This window comes from Haemaphysalis longicornis, unplaced genomic scaffold (genome assembly GCF_048455015.1).
Source record: "Haemaphysalis longicornis isolate Haplotype H1 unplaced genomic scaffold, Haemaphysalis longicornis Haplotype H1 scaffold_10, whole genome shotgun sequence".
NCBI classification, from domain to species: domain Eukaryota; kingdom Metazoa; phylum Arthropoda; class Arachnida; order Ixodida; family Ixodidae; genus Haemaphysalis; species Haemaphysalis longicornis.
Genome location: NW_027526204.1, coordinates 3,415,919 through 3,439,350, shown reverse-complemented (window position 1 = coordinate 3,439,350; position 23,432 = coordinate 3,415,919). Strand labels below are relative to the sequence as shown.

At 50.4% G+C, this 23,432-nt stretch overlaps 1 protein-coding gene across 1 annotated transcript in view; it reads left to right on the top strand.

Annotated features, from left to right (window-relative positions):
* The window catches only part of LOC144158132 (major facilitator superfamily domain-containing protein 4A-like), a 692,369-nt gene extending 672,460 nt beyond the window's left edge, over positions 1 to 19,909 (top strand). The window contains exon 11 of the mRNA XM_077688787.1: positions 11,862 to 19,909. Coding sequence (XP_077544913.1) covers positions 11,862 to 12,076 — 215 coding nt within the window. The 3' untranslated portion in view covers positions 12,077 to 19,909. The remainder of the gene's footprint in view (positions 1 to 11,861) is intronic.
* The last annotated feature ends 3,523 nt before the right edge of the window (positions 19,910 to 23,432 follow it).

The window sequence follows — 23,432 nt, the reverse complement described above, 5'->3', positions numbered from 1 at the left end:
ATTTTAAGGCGGCGGGCATTTATCTTGGTGCTATCGAAAAAACCTGTCCGATCGAACGAAGTCTGGCATTCTCGAATCTCAAAATTACGTTGGCCGCATGATCGCATGTGCGTGAGAGCGTACAGGATTGGGTCTGCCTCTGTCGGTGAGTGCGGTTGATCTCTTTCTTCATTACCAGTTAGGCCCAGAATTGAACGTTCAATAGTTTCATTTTCTGCAACCATTGTGCTCACTTGCCCTTGATTGCGTACTTGAGATGCCGACGCACACGCCTCGAGCAGCGTCCGAACAAGCGCCCTCCTCCTTTTTGGGCTTCCCGGCTGCATGCACGTTGGGTACGACGGAAGTCTTGTCGACACAGCTGTTGGCAGACAACTTGCGCTTCAATCCCACCGTGTAGTCATCCTCTTTGAAGTGCAGCGAGCAAACGACCGATCTGGAGCTGGGCTTCCATTGGCTGCCCTTGTTGATGCCTTGACGGGAGATGTTGTGCAGCGAGGCGTCGGAGTCGCTCTTTGGCTGGGAACTCGTGGTGGCAGACGTCCGCGGTTTTCGAGGAATTCGACTTGCATCGCGGCACGCAGCCGTTTTGGCAATTTCATAGCTAGGAGCACACTACTACGCTATATTACACGCGCAGTGTGCGGAATTCTGCGAAACGAAAAGCTCAAAGCGCTCACTCGAGCTTCAACATTCCCGCCGCTGCTGCTTTTCGCGCCCAAACCGGAGCCTGCGCCGATACGCGGCACCCCACCGCGAGTACAAGCGGCAATCGTAAACTTCGCTTCCATGCCCTCGCCCGTCGCCGACGCGCGATGCTGCAAGCCACATTAATCCTGCCAACCGTGTTGCTTGCCCGTGTTAATTCCGGTTCAACCCTCCTGGAGGTAACATGTACAGAATATTAAAACTGGAAGCTGAGCTAATTCGGTGCTGTTCACAATGAAAAACGGGAAACATCGAACTCGAAAAAATTACTTTCAGGAAACTTCGCGAGTACTTTGGAAACTGAAAAACGAAAACAGGGAAACCGTCTCATCAACCCTGTCTTTTTGCTACTATATGTATGCACCTCTTGCTGCACAACTGTTAACTGCATGACTGTCGTCAGAATGAAAGTGTCTTTTTGAAAGAAACATTTGTGCACCTAGCTTTGTTACCGGCGTAATTTGTTGTGAACTGTTTGATATGATGTTATTTATACGTGTGTCATGTTTCGGCACATGTGGCTTGTATTCCCGAGTTTTGTAATGCCATACCGGTAAATTTGAATGTGTTGCTTCGCTTTGTCCCCCCCCCCCCCCAATTTTTATTGGAGTGCGTTTTATATCGTTTATACTTTTTATGTTCCATTTTATGATCTTATTGACCACTGCCTAAAGCTGCTAATTCGGGGGCCTGCGGCCTTGTCAAGCTGCCTTTATGACAGCTTTTTCCGCGGGCCTCCAGCGTCATGTATGCGTTATGTACGTGATGCGAATAAAGGCTTATTATTATTAATATTATTATTATTACAAGCAGCTTAAATGCTAGACAACATAGAATCACGCAAAAATACACAAGTTCTCACTGCAAAGCAGTTTTTATTAAATCTATGAATATCCACCCAAGCGGCCTATCAGACTTCGCACATCAGATTTCACACATACCGGAAACTCGACCGCACATTCGAAATCAAGCCACGATTCAAACGAAATACGGAAAGAAGAAAGCAAATCACAAACACATTACCGATAGTACACAGGTGTTTCTCTCACTCAAAGCAATCAGGGACGCAGCGCATCTAAGCATTTTACGTCCCTGTTTAACGAGTTTACTAATCGGTTTACTAATAAGTGTGGCCTTCTACAATTTCTCGGCACTTGAGGACATTTGGTTCGGGGTAAAATTACCCTGCCTGAATTCAAACATGAGACAACCATGGGGCTGCTGAGCCTGTGTTTGGCAAGGTTAAAACACGGCCGTTTAAAACTTGTCCTTCAATTAGCATGGTGAATGGCAGCAGTAATGGAGTTTTATTTTCTAGCACAAACCGGTGTTTAACATTGTAACATGTGGATTCTAACATGTGGTACAGTCATATTCCCGAACATGGGGAGAACTTGGTTGCGGGAGCGGCCGCATCGCACTCGTCTTTTTAAACCACAAGCAAGAATTACCGCCATCAAGCAGATGAAATTCTTAGACATTGAAGACATATCTTTGCCGTAAATTGTGGTGTTAATATTTTCCAGATACGTGTGTTAGAACGCGAGTGAACTGCGTTCAAAGGAACGATGATCGTCGATATTCCGTAGGCGCCCCGAAGCGAGGGCCGCAGGAGCCATCACCGATGTGTGGCGCCCGCGCCGAAAGTAGCGGCGGCAACTGACAACTCCGCTGTCACGCGCCTGCCCATTGGCGGCGCGTGAATGGGCAGGCCGGCCGTGCCTGGGGTAACCGGCCCTTTGCGGAGACGCATGTGTCACTGCAAGTGGATGTGCACTTCTCATCCTTGCTGAATCGCTCACTTCGAAACCTAGCTACGGATAGATGGTTGACGCTGCCGCTGCTCGGAGAAGAATCCCGGGTGGTAAGAAGGCAAAATTTATCTGTCGGACTAAAAATCGCCGAAAGTAAAAATACCTGGCACAATATACTTGCGAACGGATAAATTAGCAGTGGGGCTGTCCGTCAAGATCTCGACTGAAAAGTTTCTCCAGTCGGGGGTGCACAAGGCGGGGCAGGAGCTCGTCACGGCGCGTACAGAGCGAGCCGTATCAAGTGGCTCACGAGGCCGGCCAAGTACGAAGCCAAGAACTACGCATCCCCCCGCCTCAAGGCAACACGTCACGGATGCAAATAGCCACGCAACATGCACCCAGTCTGCCTTACGGGGCGAAGGAAAGACAAGATCAAGGTTCCCACAAAAGTCCACAGCAAAGAAGACGAGGCAAGATATATGTGGACCCTGTGAAACACCACACAAGTGCGTGAAGGAACCGCACGCTATAAGCCTGACAAACAATTAAGGGCACAATATATATCGGGCGATGGTGAAGACAGGTGACACTCACTCTGTGGAGGAGTCACTTGCCACCACCACAACACCGGACACACACGGGGAGGGAGGAGAGAGAGAGAGAGAGAGAGAGAGAGAGAGAGAGAGAGAGAGAGAGAGAGAGAGAGAGAGAGCGCAGTGCGCAGTCGACCTGTTCGGACGTGCTTTTCTGGTGCTCCGACAACAGCGTGTTTCTACAGTGAAGGACAGCGAAACGGCAGATACAGCGGAGGACAGCCGAAGCTGAGTATTTACCTGCACGGTTTCTTTCTCGTTGTGTCGGGGTTTCAGCCGAGATGACGCGTAGACAGCTGGTACAGTGTGGTAGCTGTCCGCGGCACGTAGACGCAGAGGAGTTTCAGCGGGATGGCGGCGAGGCAGACGAAGGGGCAGGTACAGTGGGGTCCACTGTTAAAGGGAAACAGCGAGCGCGTGGCCACTGCGCTCCGCGAAGCGCCGGCGCCGAGAAGTGGCGAGAATCGGAGACAGCCGGCACATGCGCACTGACCGCACGAGGCGAGAGAAGCGCTCTGTCGTCTGCTACGGTGCTCTGCTGCGCCGCTCAGCTTGCAACAGCTGAGGGATTCCGCACTCGGAAGGATGTGAGCGGCCGGGCGAAGCACCGTAGCAGACGACAGAACGCTCCTCCCTCCACGTGCAGTCAATGCGCCTGTGCCGGCTGTCTCCGAATCTCGCCACTTCTCGGCGCCGGCGCTTCGCGGAGCGCAGTGGCCACGCGCTCGCTGTTTCCCTTTAACAGTGGACCCCACTGTACGTGTCGGTTATGCGTAGTGGTGTCGCGGCTAGAACGCGTAGAAGCGGATAACTCGGGGTTAGCTAAGCGGGTTGCAGAACTGGAGGCAGCGCTGAGTAACGAACGCGATGAACGGAGGGCCGTTGAGGGAAAGTTAGAAGCAGCTGAGAGGAAGCTAGAAAGGAGCGTCATTTCGCCAACAAATGACGACCACCTCGGCCTATGCAGCGAAGCGGAGGCATGCGCCGAGGTGACACCGGGGGTGGAAGCAACAATAAGCAACAGCTACTCCCACGTGCTGCAAGATAGGACAGCAAAACCAGTCGATAACCCGGGTACCAGTAAAGAGCGGCACGTGGCAGATGATAGCGTGGTAATCATTGCGGGTGACTCTAACATGAAGAGGAGCAGCGCTGCCATAGTGGAAAGGGTAAAGGGGGATAAGCGTGTGAAGGGGGGGTGTTTTCCAGGTCAAACGATGCAGACGGTGATGACTGCAGCGAAGGGGCAGCTGGCCTTGTCTAGTAAAGCTAGAAACCTTGTGGTGATTGCCGCGGGGCTTAACGATGTTCTAAAGGGAGAGGAGGGAAAACTTGGCCAGGAGATAGCGAAGGGGGTAAAGGACCTGCGGGCGACGGCGCCAAATGTGCGCATTGCAGTCTGCACCGTGCCGGAGGTGATGAAGCAGGGCGTGCACACCGAACGGGTAGTACTCGCTGCTAACAGCGAGATCGTGAGGTGCGGCAGGGAACTTGGGCTTGAAGTGATAGACGTGAACAGGGCAGTGGGCAGCATCCGACATAGGCAAGCTTTTCAGTGGGACGGGATTCACTTCAGCCCCAAGCTAGGAAACAAGGTGGGGTGGCGCTTAGGGGGGAGAGCGGTGGCTTTTTTAGGGGGCCCCGCGCAGCTAAGGAAGGCAAACTAGGAGACAAAGGGGAAGCAAGAGACACATGCACACTCAACGCTGGGAGGCAGCCAGGCCTAGAGCTAAACGGAGAACCTACGGACGTAACTGAGAACGTTGACAGAAGCCATTTAAGTGGAAACAATGGAGCAAACAATTCTGTAAAAGACAAAACCAGACCCCGTAAGCGGAAAGGGAAAAACGAATGCAATAAATAGTTAATCAGCTACATAAATATGCAGGGAGGCAGAAAGCCAGATAAGTGGGTGGAAATTCAAAAGCAACTTGAACGGGAAGGAATAGACGTGTACGCTTTAGCCGAGACTCACCTCCGGGACCTAGAAGCCCCACCTATCATAGACAATTATGTCTGGGAAGGGTGCAACAGGACCACAGGAATGAAGAAAGGGGGAGATGTTGGCATGCTCATTAAACAAGGGACCGACTGGCAGAGAGTGCATGAAAGTTGTAAAGAGCATCTATGGGTTAGAGGCACCATAGAGGGGAAAAATACATGGTTAGGAGTGGTGTATCTGTGGACCGGAAGTAGTGCTAGGGAGGAAAATGAGGAAATGGTAAACTGTTTGAGAAGAGATATAAACGAGTTCAAAGATTCGGGTGAAATAATCATAGTTGGAGATATAAATGCCCATATAGAAGGTTTGGATGGATACACAGACCACAACGGTTCTCTAGTGATAGATCTATGCCAGGAAAACCGGCTTGTAATAGTAAACACGGAAAGCAAGTGTGACGGACAAATAACGTGGGAAAGCGGTAACAGACAGTCCAGCATAGACTACAGTTTAGTATCCGAGACAGAAACAGAAGGCTGAGGGAAATGAGGATAGATGAAAACGGAACAGACAGCCTAGGAAGCGACCACAAGCGGTTTAGCTTGTACTTTGGAGGCGCAACCCGGACAAATGCAGAAATAGGTACAATAGGAGGAAATAATTTGAATAATAAGCAGTTAAAGATCATCGCTGATAGATTGGAAGATGAAATCAATAAATACTCAGGCAAAAATTGGGATTAGGACGAAATGATTGCGTTCATAAAGGGTAAGATGAATGAAGCAAAGGAACGAAACCGATGGAAAGGGAAGAGAAAGCCGAGAAGCTGGTGGAATAAGGAAATAAAAGAGGATATTGACCAGCGAAGAAAGGCGTCGAGAGAACACAGAGAAGCAAAAAGAACTGGTATGGAACCGGAGGTAGTGAAGGAAAAGTGGGATGTCTACCGTGGGAAAAAACTAGAAGTGTAGAAAATGGTGCAAGCAAAGATCAAGCAGAAAAGCGAACAATGGATGGCAGAAATACGGAAGAAGGACAAAAGCGCATCCAAGAAGTTTTGGAACCATGTAAAATCACTAAGCTCAAAAAACGATAACCATCAAAAATTCCTGATTGATGAGGAGGGGGAACATTTAGAAAGAGAGCACGCGTTGGCGCATATTCATCGAGTGATTAGTGAGAAGTTTAGGAAAATACTGGTAGGGAAACCTGCACCGATAACATCAGCGCCACAAAAGACTGCTGAAAGGGAAATAAGTTTGAGCAACCTTGACTGGAAAAAAGCAGAGCAAAAGGTTTCCCCGCAGACAGAAGTGGGCCCGGACGGTATACCAATGCAACTGATAAACCTACTTGGACCTAAAAGTAAGGAATCCTTTATGAGGGCAATAGATAAGGTGATAGAAACCAAAGAAATACCAGAGGACTGGTTAGAAAGTAGGATGAATTTAATATATAAAGGCAGAGGAGACAAAGCCAGTATTCATTCATACAGACCACTCACAGTAACGTCAGTGGTGTATAGATTCGTAATGCAGGCGATAAAATCAGAAATTCAAGCATGGATGGCAGAAAATGAAATACTTGGGGAACTTCAGAATGGATTTAGACAAGACAGGCGACTGGATGACAATTTGTTCGTGATAAGGCAATGCATTGAAATTGCGAAAGCACAGAATAGACCACTATGGATTACGTTCTTGGACATTAAAGGGGCATATGGCAACGTAAACAGAGAACGGCTGTGGAGAATTCTGAAACTCCAGGGATTAGATGACGAGTTAGTACAGTTCCTTATAGCAATCTATAAAGACAATAGAGTGCACCTTACTTGGGAAGGACAGAAATGCGCCCAGCAGGTCAACATCCATCGGGGACTGAAACAGGCATGCCCTTTGAGCCCAATACTGTTCATGCTTTACATGGCAGGGTTAGAAAAGAAACTGGAAGAAAGTCAAGTAGGGTTTAGCCTAACCCATATGCTGCAAGGCGAAGTGGTACAACAGCATATTCCGGGAATGTTATACGCAGACGACATTGTTCTTTTAGCTGATAACCAAACCGATATGAAGCGGCTAATAAATATTTGCGGCCAGGAAGCCACTGACCTCGGGTTAAATTTCAGTGCAGAAAAATCAGGAATAATGGTTTTCAATGACGCTACCACCGATGTAGTGTCTATCCTGCAAGGCGAATCACCTAGAGTGAAGGAATATAAAAATTTGGGAGTGTGGATAAACGAAGGGGATAACTACTTAAGAACTCACGAGGAGCAACTTAAGGTTAAGGTAAAGCGAAACGCAGCTATAATGAAGCATAGAGCTCTGTGGAGGTATAACAAATACGAAGTAGTAAGAGGAATGTGGAAAGGAGTAATGGTTCCGGGTCTCACGTTTGCGAATGCTGTACTCTGCTTAAAATCAGACGTTCTATCAGGCCTTGAAGTAAACCAGAGAACTGTAGGACGTTTGGCCTTAGGCGCGCATGGAAAAACAACTAACGAAGCAGTTCAGGGAGATATGGGCTGGGCGTCGTTTGAAGTTAGAGAAGCTCAGAGTAAAATATGCTTTGAGACGAGGTTGAGGGCAATGGATCAACGAAGGTGGGCAGCTAAGGTTTTTAGGTACCTATACTTGAAAAGCGTGGACACGCAGTGGTTAAGAAAGACTAGAAGGCTAACGATGAAATACGGAAAGAACAGTGGGGAATCCAAAACAGCGAAGGTAACCAAAAAAGAGGCAAGGCAGATTGAAACGAATAAATCGAGGGAAAAAATGGAAGCTAAAACGTCATTAGAGATGTACAGGGCTGAGAAGATGAACATCAGAAAGGAAAATTTCTACGATAATTCCCAGGGCAGTGCTTTGCTTTTTGAGGCTAGAGCAGGTTGCCTGCGAACTAAGAGTTTTGTGGGGAAGTATTCACAAAATGATGGGGTATGTATGGTCTGCGGAAAAGAAACAGGAACTATGCGGCACATAGTGTTAGAATGTGAGGGTATCCATCCAAATCTACATGAAGGGAATATTGGGCTTTCAGAAGCCCTAGTATTTAAGGGTATCAGAGAGGAAGCTGTCGAGGGGACGAAAAGAAGATTAGAATGCTGGTGAACGAAAAGCAGAGAGGGGAATATTGCCTAGGACAGTTACCACCTGTAACAGGTCACAAGGTCAGCCTCGCGCGCGAAGTCCCAGAGGGAACGCAGGACTCGGGCTGCGCGCGTGAGCTGTGGTGGCGAGATCCAGTACTCGTGCGTCGGAACTTGGTGGCGATGGCGCGCGCGGATAGTCTCAAGTTCGGGACACTCCCACACAAGATGCTGCATAGTGGGCCCCAGGTCGCCCAGTGGGTCCCAGGTCGCATGTTCGACAGGTGACGTCGGTATGGGAGGGCTCAACGTCTTCAGGTTGCTGGCGTCCTCGATGAAGGATGTAGGCTCGCCATTTAGCAACAACGTCATCGGTGAGTGCCGCTCCAGCTCGAGCCTTATGGATAAAAACCTCGGCAGCACGCGGCAGTCCGCTGGATGGGGGTCAAGAGGTACGGATGCGAAAGCACTTGCCATCGACGTTGCTTTAGGAACGTAAATAAATAAATAAACACGCCAAGGACAGACAGCAGACGCGTGTCCTTGGCGTGTCCCTCAAGTGGTGGAGTTGCTTTTCGGCCCCGTCCACCGCCGCTACCAGCTACACCCCTGGAGCTCCGTTCCGGTCGACGTATCCTTCTGGGAGAGTCACCTATGCAGCGAGAAAGCACCTCGGAACCCACCGCTTCCACGCCCTCTGCATGGATGCTGACAGGCCGCCAGCGCGACCCTCCTGTATTCTTTGGGCTCCCTGGCGGAGACGTCGATGATTGGCTCGACCAGTACAATCGCGTGAGCCAATTTAATAGGTGGCACGATGTTTTCACGGCTACAAAACGTGGCATTCTCCACGGAAAGGTCGCGAAGACGTGGTTCCTGAATCAGGAGGGAACCATCAAGGACTCGACCACCTTTACTGAGCGGCTGCGCCAGATTTTTTGCCACCCCATTAGCTCGCTCCGATGGCGCCAAGAAAAAGTTGGGTTATCGCGCGCCCCGTCCCGACGAAACCTATGCTTCGTACATTGAGGACGTCCTCGCCCTGTGCAGCCGCGCAGATGAAAACATTCCCGAGCTTGATAAGGCGCCCCAAATTCTGAAAGACATCGCGCCTTTTGCCTTCAGTGCCCTGGCTGTTCAGAATCCTGCCAGCGTTAGCGATGTGCGCACCACTTGCCAGCGCCTGGACCAGCTCCAGTCCATTGGTCTGCCCCAGGAGGCTTGGGCCACTCAGGCACCTGGGGACTCGGACCTGCGTACTCGGATACGCACTATCATCCGGGAACACCGTGACTCCCCTCCTTCGCCACATGATCACTTCCACACTAGCCCGCCTGGGCTGCGCGACATCGTCAGGGAGGAGCTTTCGTCAGTGACGGGATATGTACCAACGCCCTCTCCTTTTGCCACCCTCTCCACGCCGTCCTATTTGGCGATAGCGGCAAGACCACCTTTGCAGGCCGAAACTGCGTCAACACAGCGATCGCCGCTGCAGCTCGTCCGCCCGCCCATTACTCTTCCATGCGGCCGGGTCGTCAACGGTTTATAAGCGATGCTTCTATTGCGGGATTCGAGTCCACATTTCTCGTTTCTGCCGTCCGCGTCAGCGAGGCGAGCGAAGAGGTTACGCTCCGTTTGAACGCGGTTACACCCGCTTTCACTCCGGCTATCGGCGTCGCGGTTATGCTTCGCCTCCGCGTACACCCATCGCCGCCCTCTGGATCGGTTTACCCTCCTCCCTGTGACCGTCAAGCACGCCGCCGATCGCTCTCGACGTCGTGTCGTTCGTTGTCCCCGCTCCGTCCTGCTATTCACGCTACTGACTACAACCCGGAAACCTAGCTCCTGCAGTTTTTCGAGGAAAAACTGCACTACCGGGGAAGCTAACAACACCTCCAGAGAGACCATCGAACGCCTTGGCAGTTGAAGTAGAAGATTATCGTGGACGCGCTTGTTGACACGGGAGCGAGCATTTCGGTGATCGATGGGAATTTGTGTTCACGGCTGCGAAAAGTTAAAACCCCGTACGTTGGACCCTCTTTATGCATCCAAGGTGCCACCAAACCAAGCGGATATATTGCAAAGTGCGGGTTTTTATAGATGGACTTCGGCACCACGTATACAGTGCGCGGTCTTATCGAATTGGGCCCATCAGCTCATTTTGGGCTGGGACATTCGCCAGTATTTCCTGCCACGTCTCCGACATATAACTTAAGGAAACAAGTATGCCTGAGACCCCGCAGCCGTACTTGGTAGCAAGCTCTAATCACGCTGGGAACCCTGGCTGTGAGACAATCATCTCCGTCATTTGCGACCAGTTTTCCGATGGGGACGTCCTCACCGTTCCTTCTCGGTTTCTACCCAAAGGTCTCGTCATCGCTACAAGCCTTGTGCGCTTTTTAAATGGAACTGCTTTGCTCACCGTCGTTAACACCACTTGTGAACGCGTTGTTCTACATAACCGCACCACAGTCGGAGCCGTTGCCCCCCACTCTGAAGCCACCTGTGTTTTCCCTCTCTGTGCCATATAATCTTCTTCACGCTGTCCCAATTCTATACCTGCTGACTCCGTCATTGCCCCCACAATCAGTTCAGACCTCTCCCCGTCTGAGGCCAACTCGTTACTGGAGCTCCTGCACAAGCAAAATTCTATTCGACGCCCCCTGTACCTCCGCGGCAACGCACCGCATAGAAAGTGAAGGGTCTCGAATCACTCATCGCACCCCTAATCGCGTGTCCGCTTCCGAGCGGAAAGTGATAACTGCGAAGGTCGCCGAGATGCTTGAGAGGAAAAGTATTTCCACCGATTCTTGGTCGTCTCCAGTTGTTCTAGTGAAGAGGAAGGACGGTTCGGTGTTGACTACCGCTAACTGAACAAGATCACACGGAAATATGTGTTAGTTGTTACATCTGTTACTTGTTACGCTGTTTGTAGATCATCTGGCACTTTAACTTCTCATTACCATTATCATCATCACGTCATACCTCATCTGCTTCTGCTAACCATCCACATCATCATTCCCGGGGTACTGTGCTCCGCTCCGAATAAACGCCCTCTGTCGTCCGTATCGGAGGCGTCTGCCGTATGTCCTTGGCTTGTCTCTCAATATCGACGCCACTCACACTGGTATGTAAGCCTAATAGGTACTCAACACCCACAGTCCATCCGTCAACGTAGCCGCCCCATCCGAAGCGAACAAGTAAAAAGCCGCCGTGCTCAGAAGGCTCTAAACAAACTCCACACAGCTGCACAGGATCCATCCCACACACGTCACCTACGACTGCAAGTTTTGTTGCGGGACGCTTAGCACCCTGTCCCACGTGGTATGGGACTGTAAGGGCGTCAAAATGCTCCCAGAGGTCCTGGACAGGTTTCTGGACCTCCAGGACAGGCTCCAGGACAGGTTCCAGGACCAGGACAGGTTCCAGGACACGTTCCAGGTTCCAGGACCTTCACTAGCACTTATGTCCTAGTGACTAGCAAGAACATCGGCACGAAAGTTGTGTAGGCAAATAAAATCTATCTCGTCAATCCATGTCACCGTAAGCATTCCTACGTTGCCTCTCTTCATTTAAAGTTATTTTTTCTTCTGCAAATAATCGACATCTACACCAATATAGCCATGAAATATGTCAACTTCACCAAAACTCATTTTTGTGCCATGCAAGGCGTTACGCCGTCTGTGCTGCAGGGTACTCAGCAAGGAATGCTTCCGCAATAAAATAGAGAACCAACATTCTTCATCCGGCCTTGTCGATTCTCTTCCTCGATGCAGGCCTGTTCAAGGCGTGGCTGCTCGGAGCCAAGCCCGAGTGCGGCGAGGACGCCGGCCTGATGACGCAGCATGTGCGCTACTACTCGCGCATGCGCAGTGACCTCTCGGACAACAGCGTTGACGAGCTCGAGAGCACGCTCACCGGCCCCGCGGAGCCAGCCGCCGCCACTGCCGAGCCCCTGCCGGCCATTCCGGCCAACCAGCAGGACCAGTAATGCGTCTTGCCCAAAATGCTTCCACCCCTGTTGGTCGGCAGCGCGGTGTAAGAATGTATTGGTCGGCAGTCGCCGTTTGACGGCCAGCACGTCGGCAGACGTTCGAGCCTCGCTAGAGCCAAGCCGAGCCGGGGCGGGCCGGGGCGTAGGCAGAGCGGGAAGTTTCAAATCCGCTAACGACTCCAGGGGTGTTTTCTTTAGATTTTTAATAAGGGGTTGAGGGGGGGGGGGCTGTAATGATCTTCGCCCAGGTGACGCCTTATGTCGTAGCAAGTGCTGTGCGCCCCTCCTTTTCAGCTTACTTTCAGGCCGGATTGTTTCAGAGCATTGCACCCAGTCAGGGCGAGGCTACTAGCAGTGCGTTCGTCGGGGTCCTCAGTGCGCTTCTCGCGAATCACCGCGGCACTGTGTACTTTGAGGAGCCGCGTGGCTGGAATAAGGGGCACCGTCACTGCCTCTTGTTATGTTCCCGTTGCACCGTTGTGGTTCTGCGATCAAATGGCGGTCACTTTCGCTGGACCATAGTTCGATCAAAGACAGATGCGCACCACTTTTTCCCTCCAGCGTCACCGAAAAGCGAAAGACAGACGGGGTTAGGCGGCGCCTGAAGGGAAACGAGAGACCTGGCGCTCCTGTGAGGGGTGCCGGTGGCATGCCACAATTGAAGGCCAACTGCATTCAAAATTTCGCCTTCTTAAATTTCCTTATAGTCTGCCGAAAAAGAAAGCAAGATGCAAACTATAACAGCTGAAATACGCGCATGGACACCGCAAGCGAACAACAAAAATCGTCGATTTTGAAACGGAAATTGAGAAGAGCGTGTTTAGAGAGCGGTCGAATGGTCAACAGCTTGGGAGCAAGCCTGCGCGCAATTTTTACGCGCGCACGGAGCAGCAACTGCGTGAAGAGCTCGACCGGTTCTCGAGCTGCGTGATTGGCCAGAGGAAGAAGCCCCGGCCGTCCGGAGCATCATAGACGCGTCATAGCTGTTTACGCGATCCGCCAGCAGGTTCAGCGTGGTCTTCGGTGGAGCCTTTTTAAACGCTTCTGACTGATTAACGAGTTTCACGGGGTTACCGCTCGTGTCCCAGCTGATTTGGTGGTACGTACTACACATTCAAAATAAATTTGGTCTAGGTAAAATGTGAGTGCAGTTAGCCTTTAAGTCTCAAATGTTTCCACTGTCTAGACACTCTTTTTCTGGGCGGTCGATTCGCTACATCGGACTCCGTCAACCCTTTTTAGAAAAGACAGATTTGCGGCAGTAACTATTTAGCTGACTTTTTTTTTGTCTGGCTGTTGTTTGCGCGGGTTTTGTACCGGACGGGTGCTTTCACTTCGTTCACCTGCACTTATAGTGACGCCGTTCCTGCACTGTGGTGCTGTGACGACGGGTCTTGTTCTCGCCATTTCGAAACCAGTGGTTGCTGAGTTTCAATCGTCTCCCGGGGTGCCCCTCCTTCTACGGGTACTAAGCGCAGCTCCTATGTCGCTACTTCCTCAAAGAAGCCTTATTTTGTAGCAAGTTCCGTGCAGATATGCAGAAACGTTGCCTCCTTCAAAACAGCGCTCACCTTCAGTTTTTGTCTCATTTGCAAAAGCGCTACTTTTCGCTTCGTGTACCAACGGTACCCTTCTGGTGCCCTATTCCTGACTTTTATTGGGTACCGCCAGCTAAAAAATTGTGCCTGAACATTTCGTGCCACATTTGTGCCCGTACAGAGACTTTTTTTCATTGGCTCTCAGTGTTATCGCGTGTTTACGGCTGCCAAAGCAATTGTGCGAGTTGTCGCAACTGTAAATGCTAAATTATGCTCCCACGTTTAAAATGAATTAACTGGTGTCATCGAGGACTCCTGAGCACTTTATCAATCTGACTTAACTCCACCAAGGAGAAAGCACTCCAGATTTGTCGACAAAAATGATGGCGGTGGCAAAATCCCGCTGAGTTATATTTCGGTTGTCCTAAATTTACGATTTGGGACTTCCTGATGGCTTACTTATTGAAACGACAGAGGGTGAAAGATCTTTCCCGCAGCAACGGATGATTAAGGTAAAATGCAGCGCGTCTGGAGTTCGGCGTCCCAGATTTCGGGAAGAGACAGCCGCGACTGAGTCCGGTCCACTTTTCTTTGTTTTCTCTGTCGGAATTTTAAGAGCAGCGAAGCATGTGCGATGCCAGCCGTGGCGGCCGTTTTTCTGGTAAAGACAAAAAACGAAGGCGTCTGTGTTTGGAGGTCGAAAGACCAGACAACGCCCCTGTTATTGGGAAAATCAAACGTTTTGGGGTACTTGGCTATCCGCTGGTGCAACATATTAGCAGGTTAGTTTGACGCGACTGACTTTTTCATATGCGCGCCCGCCCACAACTCGACAACGGCGACATGCAACTTGGAATTAATGTTTGTTTACCCAGACGCCGTCCTTCGATTCATTGCAATGCATGCGTATTTGGGCTTAGCCCGTGCAATGGCGGCTGCCTTCAGCAGATTACGTCAGTAGTTGTAACGCAAGTTGCCTTGACATCGAGGCATTCCAGCAATGCAAGTTGGGTAAGAAAATCGTAGGTGCGGTAGTTGAATGTGTAGCTGATCCCCTCCAAGAGAGTGCACAGCTGGAGCGTTGTCTAGTACCTCTTAAGCAGTTATAGCCAAGTAGCACACGAGAAGGACGAGCGTGCGCATAGCCAATCGTTTCGCTGAGACAACGCTCCCCGGCAGTGCCGACAGCGCGCTAAGCAATCAGTTTTTTGTTTCTCCACCAACCGTAACTTGCTTTCCAGCTAGCACTCGTCTTAAAAAAGTCACCAAGTCTGGTGAAATATGTCGGGTGTCTGGTTTTTATGATGTCCTGCACCAGAAAAAAAAACGCTTCCAATCTCCCCTTACCCATAGAAGGCGCTGCGATGGAGCCAGTACGGACTGTTCCCGAAAACGGCGTCCAAAGTGCGGCTGTTAGTCCACGGCGTTGTGATGATCTTGGGTGCATAGCTTCGTAATGTCCATAACAATTCGAGCAAGAAGCGCTGCCCTTCAGTTGTCTTTTTAGATCTCCGGCCATGCACTATGTGGACAGGATCGGATGGGAATCAGCTTGAACTTATGCGAACACCAAAAAGATGGGAAATGCATCGGGCCTAGTGTGCACGTAAGACCTGTGCACGTAAGATCTGCACTACAGAAAGTTCCCCAGGAATTCGCTATTGCTAGCGTTAGTAATGGGAAGTGCTTCAACACCGATTCTCCTCTCCATGTCGACATGTGTTCTCAGTAGACTTCCTCGGAAATTTGGCCACGTCGTTGTTTTCATATTGGCGTCACGTGCCCAATTTCCTAATTAGAAAAGTCAAAAGGTAGTAAAAAACTCGACGCCTTTCCTCGATATCCCGTGTACGACTCCTCTCCCGAGACCCCAGCCTCGCCGACGAACGCGGGTGCGTGTACGACGCCAGACACGTGCGGAGAACGACGCGTTTCCGCACTCTTTGTCCCTCTCCGCCAACCGGTCCGGCAGCGGTGGAAACACGCACGAACCCTTTGGGACCGGTTGTGGAGAAGGAAAGAGCGCCTCGCTTGCCGCCAGTGTGTTTCGCCGCGGCCAAAAGGACGCGCGCAGTCCGCCCTGCACCGCGACTCGGGTCCCTCCGAGAGCCCTCACCTGCACTCCACGCGACTCTGCTCGATGCTAACCGAGAGGTCGTGGCCGGGCGCGGGTCTCCTAAAGGCCGTGGCGTAGCCCTGCCCCGGTCGGAAGCAATCCGCTGTGGGCGGAGTTGTGGTAGCGATTTGGGCCGCTCGTGCGCAGCCGGAACCCGCCCTCAAAGTTGAATCTCGCCCAAGAGCCATATACAGGTTCGCTCGAAACGATGCACGCTAGTTTTATTCCGCAAGACTATCACGAAGGTAATGTAGCCGTGGTGATCCCGGTGACGGGCTGGTTTTTTCATTCAGAGATTAATTAAGCAGTCGCAGACTTTTTTTCCGGGAGTCTCGTCGAAACGACTATAGCCGCCATTTGCAGCTGGCTATGCGACTCTACTGCGAACCCTGGTGGTGTGCACAGTGGGCTCGTTCCGGACGACTTCGACTGATTCTGCACTCAACGGTTTACGAAACTCCCGAGTCGTTTGTTTCCATTAGTTTGGACGGTAGCTGGCCGACGAAAGACAAAACAAGCCTCGATGTCGGCTGCGTTTTGCGGGGCCGCGTGTGACATAAACGGGCCAAATGCCCTGTAAACCAGTGCATTGTCGAGCGAAGGGTTTCAGCGGCTAATGCACGGGGATTCTTTCGGTGTACTGGTTTGTTTCGAACATCGTTTATACCCCGCTGGCGGAAAGTAACGCCGTACAAAAAAGGAACTATCTGCGCCGAGACCCCCGTACTTCCAGTGGGCACAATCAGTTTTTTTTTTTCCAAATCATAGGAAAGCAACCGTGTCGCCTTGCACAATTGTAGCGTCGTTGTGCTTATAACAGCCTGCCAAATTACACTTGTGAAGTTAATAGAGGCATGTTTAGGGGCTAGTTGGTATAGTCTTGAATTCGATAATAACGTGCGCTGCAAAACCATACGATGGTGCGGAACATCGCATGGTTTTGTCTTTTCCACTGTCCTCCCTGTCCCTCGTCCAAATGTGCAGCGCACGTATTATCATCGAATTCTGCACTTGCGAAGGCCTGCTTGATAGCGAAGGGGCCGGGCGTGTGGCGGAACCCGGCACCGCCGCTGGCCTGAACCGGCTCTTGCGTTCCTCCCAACGGACCGCGTTTGGCAGGCTGCCCAGACCGCCTGGCATGCTCAAGTTCAACACTGCGAGCCTGCTGCCTGCGGTGATTGGGGGCTGGCTGCCTCAACGCGGAACGTCAGTGGAGGACGCCGAAGTTGACGCAAACACGAAAGACGGCTGGCAGGCGGTCTTTGCAAAAACAAAATGCATGCAATTTAATTTCTCTCCTTCTGGCGCGCAGTGCGCACTAAGAAAAAAGTAGGAGCGAGTATGCCACCGTTCAGGTCTTCTTCGCCTTGAAACCAATGTCTTTCATCTCTGCAGCGCTGTTTTATACATGCTTACCTTTTACCCTGTTGTGTATATGTATGTTAAACTGCTGTTCTCTCAGCCTGCTGTGAGCATTGCTGTTGTCGATGTATGTACATCCGAGTTGTCTTCTGGTATATATTATATACACATATTATATGCGATTACACCTCATTGTATAGATCTACCCAAGTGATAAGAGCCAATGTTTCAGCGCCTTATAGCATACCCTAGGCCATACTAATCAATTATACGTGATCAGCACGTCTGATTCAAGCTTTTGCTCGTTTTCGGTATACGTGGCGGCAGTGGCTGCCGTCGCACCGTGGCTACCAAGACGGGTGTTATTCCACCCCCTTAGGAGTGGAAGTAACACTCCCAAGGGGGGTGTTATTCCATTCCGACATGACTGGCATGGCTGCAGACAGCGGGGCTGGTCGGAACAGAAAGAAGAAGACAGCGCATACGCAGCATGGGGAGACGCGGAGGGAACAATGGCCTGAGAGCACCAGACAATTCATTCGTTAGAGCTCTTCTTCGCGAATCAAAACTTGCAGATGGTGTGGCAAGACCGCCATGATTCGAGCAGCCACCAGCGAAGCACATGCACGCCAATTTCGCATCTAATTATGCGCATCGTGGAGGCACGAAGGGTCTTCGGAATAATATACCGACCAGTGTGGCCTACGTGAATTACGCCGCACGGCAGTGCCCGAAAATGGGGCACACTGGTTCAGAAATGATTCATAATATGTCAGTGTCCCAATTGAGAAATTTCAACACACGCGGTGCATTAACTTCAACGAACTGTGCGTGTTTTCTATGAATTAAGTTGACTTCCGCGTGGAAGCGAACCCCTTTTTCTGTTTTGAGATCGTTTTGTCGTAGTTTAAATTAAAACTAAAATTACCGGCGTTGGCAAGAAAGGGGGAAATGCACGAGTCTATATAATCTCATAGCAGTTGAATAAATAACTGTTAAATAGAACCGGCAAGGCGGCTTTCCCACCCGCGGCCCCGATACGCAGGGAAGCCGCGAAATACCATCTTTACCGCCACAAGGTTTCACGACAAACCCATGCCCGCGGATTTGTTGTGAAACATTTTACTCTCAATCTACCGAGCTCGCTCCCCATCGTTGCCACGAGCATAGGCTACCATTAACGTATCCGGACACCCCCAAATTATGCGGGTGGCATTCGTGCACAATTTTCGTCGTATTGTTTTCTAACGTGTGCTTGGGATGACTTGCTGAAATCCGGCTGTTGACATTGTGGGCATAAACTGCCTCGAACTGCACTAGGAAAACTAATTTGTGACCCTTTGGATTTTTCCCAGTATGGGACAAGAGTTTATAAAGCGTGCAGGTGCTTACTCCATATCAGTTAAATGTATTACTCCCCACGGTGATGAGAGTATGGCCGCATTTACATGGTTGCGACAGAAGTGCAGCGAACCCCGTTTCCGTCGAGTGGACGTCGTGCAACTGGCACGCCGCGCTCGGAAGACGCAGCCAGGTCACTGCAGCGTCAGCAGGGGCTGGATCGAGGTGCGGCTGCGCCTGCAGGGTGTGAGGCTTGTTCGCACCGCAGAATTTCATGCACGAAAGGGAAATCTGGCACTGCAATCGCAAGCCGCCGTGGGTGGCGCCATTGCAGCTAGCGACGTTCCTCGCCTGCTTGGCTTAGCTAGACATATGGCTTCTTTTTTGTCTCGAAGCCGAAATCAACAAAAAAGGGTAACATTTTTTCTTGTTCATCGTGCATGAAGCTTCTTAATAATCACTAACAAATAAATATTTATTGGAGCTTCAATTTTATAATAACGAAACAAATTTGAATAATATTTTACAGTAATATTGCTGCTGTTCTGCAGCCAGAGCCAACTTGTCAGCCTGTTTTTGAACCATGCCAAGGAGAACGGGGAACGGCTCGCTGAATCGCGGCTCCCCCCAGACAGTGGCGCCAGCTTTCCGTCTAGTATATGTGGTTCGCACCGTTCGCACCGCAGTGGGGGATCTTTTGCTCGGGCAAAGGCTCCGCCGCACTCGTTACGCAAGTGGCCCGCTCTTATCAGTCACTGGTGGCGAAGGGCACGCCGGGTGGCCGGCATTCAGTGGCCGCTTCCAAAGCGCCATTCATTGCGTGGCCAATCATCATCGGCGTAAAAGAGCGACCTTCCCATGTGAAGATGAGGAAGCGAAGCACCATGTGCTCTGCCGACAGGCAACCTTTGTAGAAGGAGCAACCACTTGTGGGCTTTGTACGGTAGGACAATAGAAATGGGCGACATGAAGGTGGGAAGGGTCAGAGTGACCATGCACTTTTATCGCTTCGCTGTGCCCCTGTTGCGTCCATGTACAGGGTGGTTCGACGATAACTGGAACACTTTAAAACTTTTTCCTGAACGAACCGCCGCTCTGTTCGCGCTCAAACTTCACACGAAGGTCGCACTTTGTGGTCTATTTTGTTTGATACCGAGAACAATGATGGTACTTACCTGTGTATTCTGAAAAGAAATAAAAACAATTTTCGCCCATGGGAAAATGGCGGCTGACTTGGACGTGCGAGCCTGCTAGCTCATTCCTGGGTGCATTTTCTGATCGTCTGCTGCACCATTTCGCTCCTTCCTACCGTAAATCCCAAACGTGCGTATCGCTCTGCATACCCCAGGTGGTTCCGTCGTTCCAACATCAACTTGCGCTGGCTCGCACGTCCAAATCAGCCGCCATTTCCCCAGAGGCGAAAATCGTTTTTATTTATTTTCAGAATGCACAGGTAAGTACCATCGGTGTTCCCGGTATTAAACAAAAGAGATCACAAAATGCGACCTCCATGGCAAGTTTGAGCGCGAACAGAGTGGTGGTGCGCTCAGGAAAAATTTTTAAAGTGTTCCAATTATCGTCGCAACACCCTGTACGTACGGGAGGCCTATGAACGGGTGTGAATTGCAAGCTAAGACAAATCTTCTTTAACTTAGCTCAATCATAGCAGACAATCTCATGTGGCCGATGTAATGAACCAATCATTTGATCAATTGACATGGTACTTTTATTATGGTCGCTTCTTTTCTGGAAAAGAATGCGCCGGTTCTGTCTATATTGGGGAATCTGACGTGGTCATGGCGGATCAGATAATCGTAGTATTTTGTACGACATCAGACTCGGATGCCATTTTACAACATCGAATGAAATCCAATGTGAAGAGGGGCAGCCTCCAGCTGAAGGCAAAAGAAAGACAATCGAGTTATTTGCGGTTTTAACACACAATCTAAACCACGGAGAGAGAAGCCTCGCTCCTTGCTCTGAACTCTTTTGCTGGAGCCGTCTGGTGACCAGTAGACTGAGAAGCCTTCAAAATGAGCGCCAACCAGGCCACATGGCATTAGGACGGCTTTAAAGGAAAGGAATAGCCCAACGTGTCCGCCCTCAGACTGTATGGCGGTGGATCTACTCCTGCTGGAGATCCTGTAACCATAACTGGGCTATACCAACTCGAGAAAGTTTCCAGCTTGATGCCAGATGGTTCTACAAACATAAACTGTTTGACCGACGTTCGACCGAGCGATATAAATCTTGAAAGCTATTTCAGCACCGTTTAGGGAAGTTGTGCTTTAGGAAGGGGGAAGAGCAATGCGTATTCCTTCTGGGTTACAGGCAGGATAAAAGCATGATGTAGTTCCCTATGCTCGTGTGCCTCATTACTGAACCCTCAAGGCGAGTGACAGAGGCCGAATCTCGCCGTTCGCGCTCAGGCTTGCAAGTGATTCCCTCGTGCAAACTTCAGCGTCCAAGTCCGTGCAACAGCTATACAAAATCCCTGAAACCCACGAACTACTTATGCAAGGAGAGCGCCGAGTGCTCTCGCTGGCCAGCAGCGCATCCCTCATACATGATGGCGCGACGGTGCGAATTTATCCAAGCAGGTGCTGTCCGATGTGATCGCTTTTGCCCGAGGTGTGATTCCGTGGCCAGTTTTGGGTGGCCAATTGTGAGAGTATGCATAAGTGTGCTAAAGCGCGTGTGCTTGCAGCTTCAAATCAAGTTCTTATCTCATCATTTCCCTCTTTGTCAGTGCATTACATTTGGGCTTGGGTAAAATGAATGTCACCGTGTGAGCCACCGTGGACTGGCCTGCACGCATGCTGCGAGCACAAAATGTCTGTCTATACGTGTACGACTTATACACCAAAAAAAAAGGCTGACTTGAACTCCCTTACAAGTGATGCAATAAATACAAATGTCTTTGTGCCAGCAGAGTGTGTGGTGTGCATTACTTGGCTGCAAAGGAATTTCTCAAGGTGTTTATGATATCGTTTTCTGCCCGGACAGGAATGTGCACAGTCAGCTGTCTTCTTCACTTTATTGCACAGTCCGCCACAAAACGTTTGCCAGATTAAAGGACACCGACTGAACTTGGTTCCAAGATCGACAGGTTGCATCTAATCATGGCCACAACAATAATGGTTATAAGCAAGAAGAACCAATTCCACTCTCTAAACATGGATGGCGAGCGAAGCTGTATAAAATGCGTCAAGGAGGTACACGTGTTCATTATTCTCGTCATTTATATAACGGTAGTGGCTAAGATGCTGTGATTACCCAATGAAGCTTGGAATGACTAGGCTGTTATCCTAGCAGACAAGCATGGCTCTGCCCATTTCCCTCACATAGATATCCCACGTGTTGACAGAAGACGGAAATTCTACAATCTTAGCAGCTTCGCTATGAACTGCGTACCTGTGACACGTAAAGGAAGCCGCAGTGAGAGTTGTCCTAGCGGCTTCGATAGAACTGGGGTCACAACCGTTTCTGTAGCCATAGTCCTACCGTAGATGTCCATCTATACTTATTGACAGCAGACCGCAACCCTGTGACGTTTGCAAGTTCACTGTCAATTAGGTAATTATGATAGCTCGATGAAACTTGGAGCGACGATGGAGTCGTTTTAGCGGCCAATTTTTATGCGGCTCTTCTGGGAAAATTTTGACAGAACAAGAATTTCAGCAGCTTTCTGGTGCACATTCGCGATAAAGTCGGCTTTGCCTCAAGGAATTTCTTCTTGCACATGAAAAATACACGAAGCCCGAGCTATATCTTTGCTTTGAAAAAATACCAGTTACAAAAAAAGGTATTCTTGGCATTTCGAGTTGTGGCACGTGTTCTGTCGAAACTGCTAAGTCCTTATCAGAGCCGCAGTTCTCTTCTGCTGTCGGAAGTTAGTGTCTATCTCGAGCAAGCGTTTCTAATTGCGAAACAAAAAATAGCGAACACTGAATCAATGCAATCCCCGTACGCTTGGTGTGGAGAATTGACTCTCGAATTATCGGAATATATTTCGCACACTCTGTAAATCAACAGATAAAGAAACTTGACGACCACCGCTGTTCGTCAGCCGCAGTCTATCGCCACCTGATATAAGAAAATAGAGGAGATTATGCACGTTTACAAAATCTATCAAAGTACTGCAAATTATTAATTTTTTCATCTGTACTGAACAGGGATCAAGACCCTTCCCGCAGAAATGGGCTGGGGTGGGGGAGTAAAGGGGCAGTGTCCACTTCTACAAGATGGGGTGGTCCCGGGGTCCGCTCTGCAGACAAGCGCCCAGGTCCTTCTTCTCCCTTGAAGTATCAAGAAATGCCCTCAAGAGCCGAAGTGCGCCCGACGGCCCGATGTGCGATGGCGGATTGATGTTCTCCTACAGTGCGCCCGGTTCATGTCCGCCGAGAAACTACAGTGCTCTCCCCCTGAACACGGTAAAGACAAAAGCAGCGCCCCAGGAGACGTTCGGTCGTGTCTCTTGCCGAACAAGCCGGGCACTGTGGGGTCAGGTTTACGACGTAGGCTTACGAAGGTAGGTTTACGGGTTTACGAGGTAGCTGACCAGTCTGGGCTCGGAGAAGAAGCATCGCCTCTGCCCTTGGGAGTGTGCTGGGTTGATGGCGATACAGTTCTTCAGGGTCAGTCAAGCAGCAGAGAACGCCGCTGCGATAGCATTGTGCGTGATGCCATGTCCCTACCCCCGCCATAGTAGGCGAAGACATATGTAGGGCGTCGGCAGGGTGCCCAAGAAGTGGAAACGACAGCGCATCGAGGCTAAGCTGTGGAAGGAGCTGCAGCGCGCGTTGTCTGGCGTGCCTTTTCAATTCCAGTATTCCTTCATGCGGATAAATCCATTTGGTAGCTATGTTGTATAGCCGTCCTCTCGTCGACGGCGGGCTTTAAGAATGGTGTAGTCTGCTCAAGTGGTGTACCGTACACCTCCTGTTGTGCTGGTAGAGCAGACTACGCCATTCGTGTACGCTGCTTAAGAATCAAT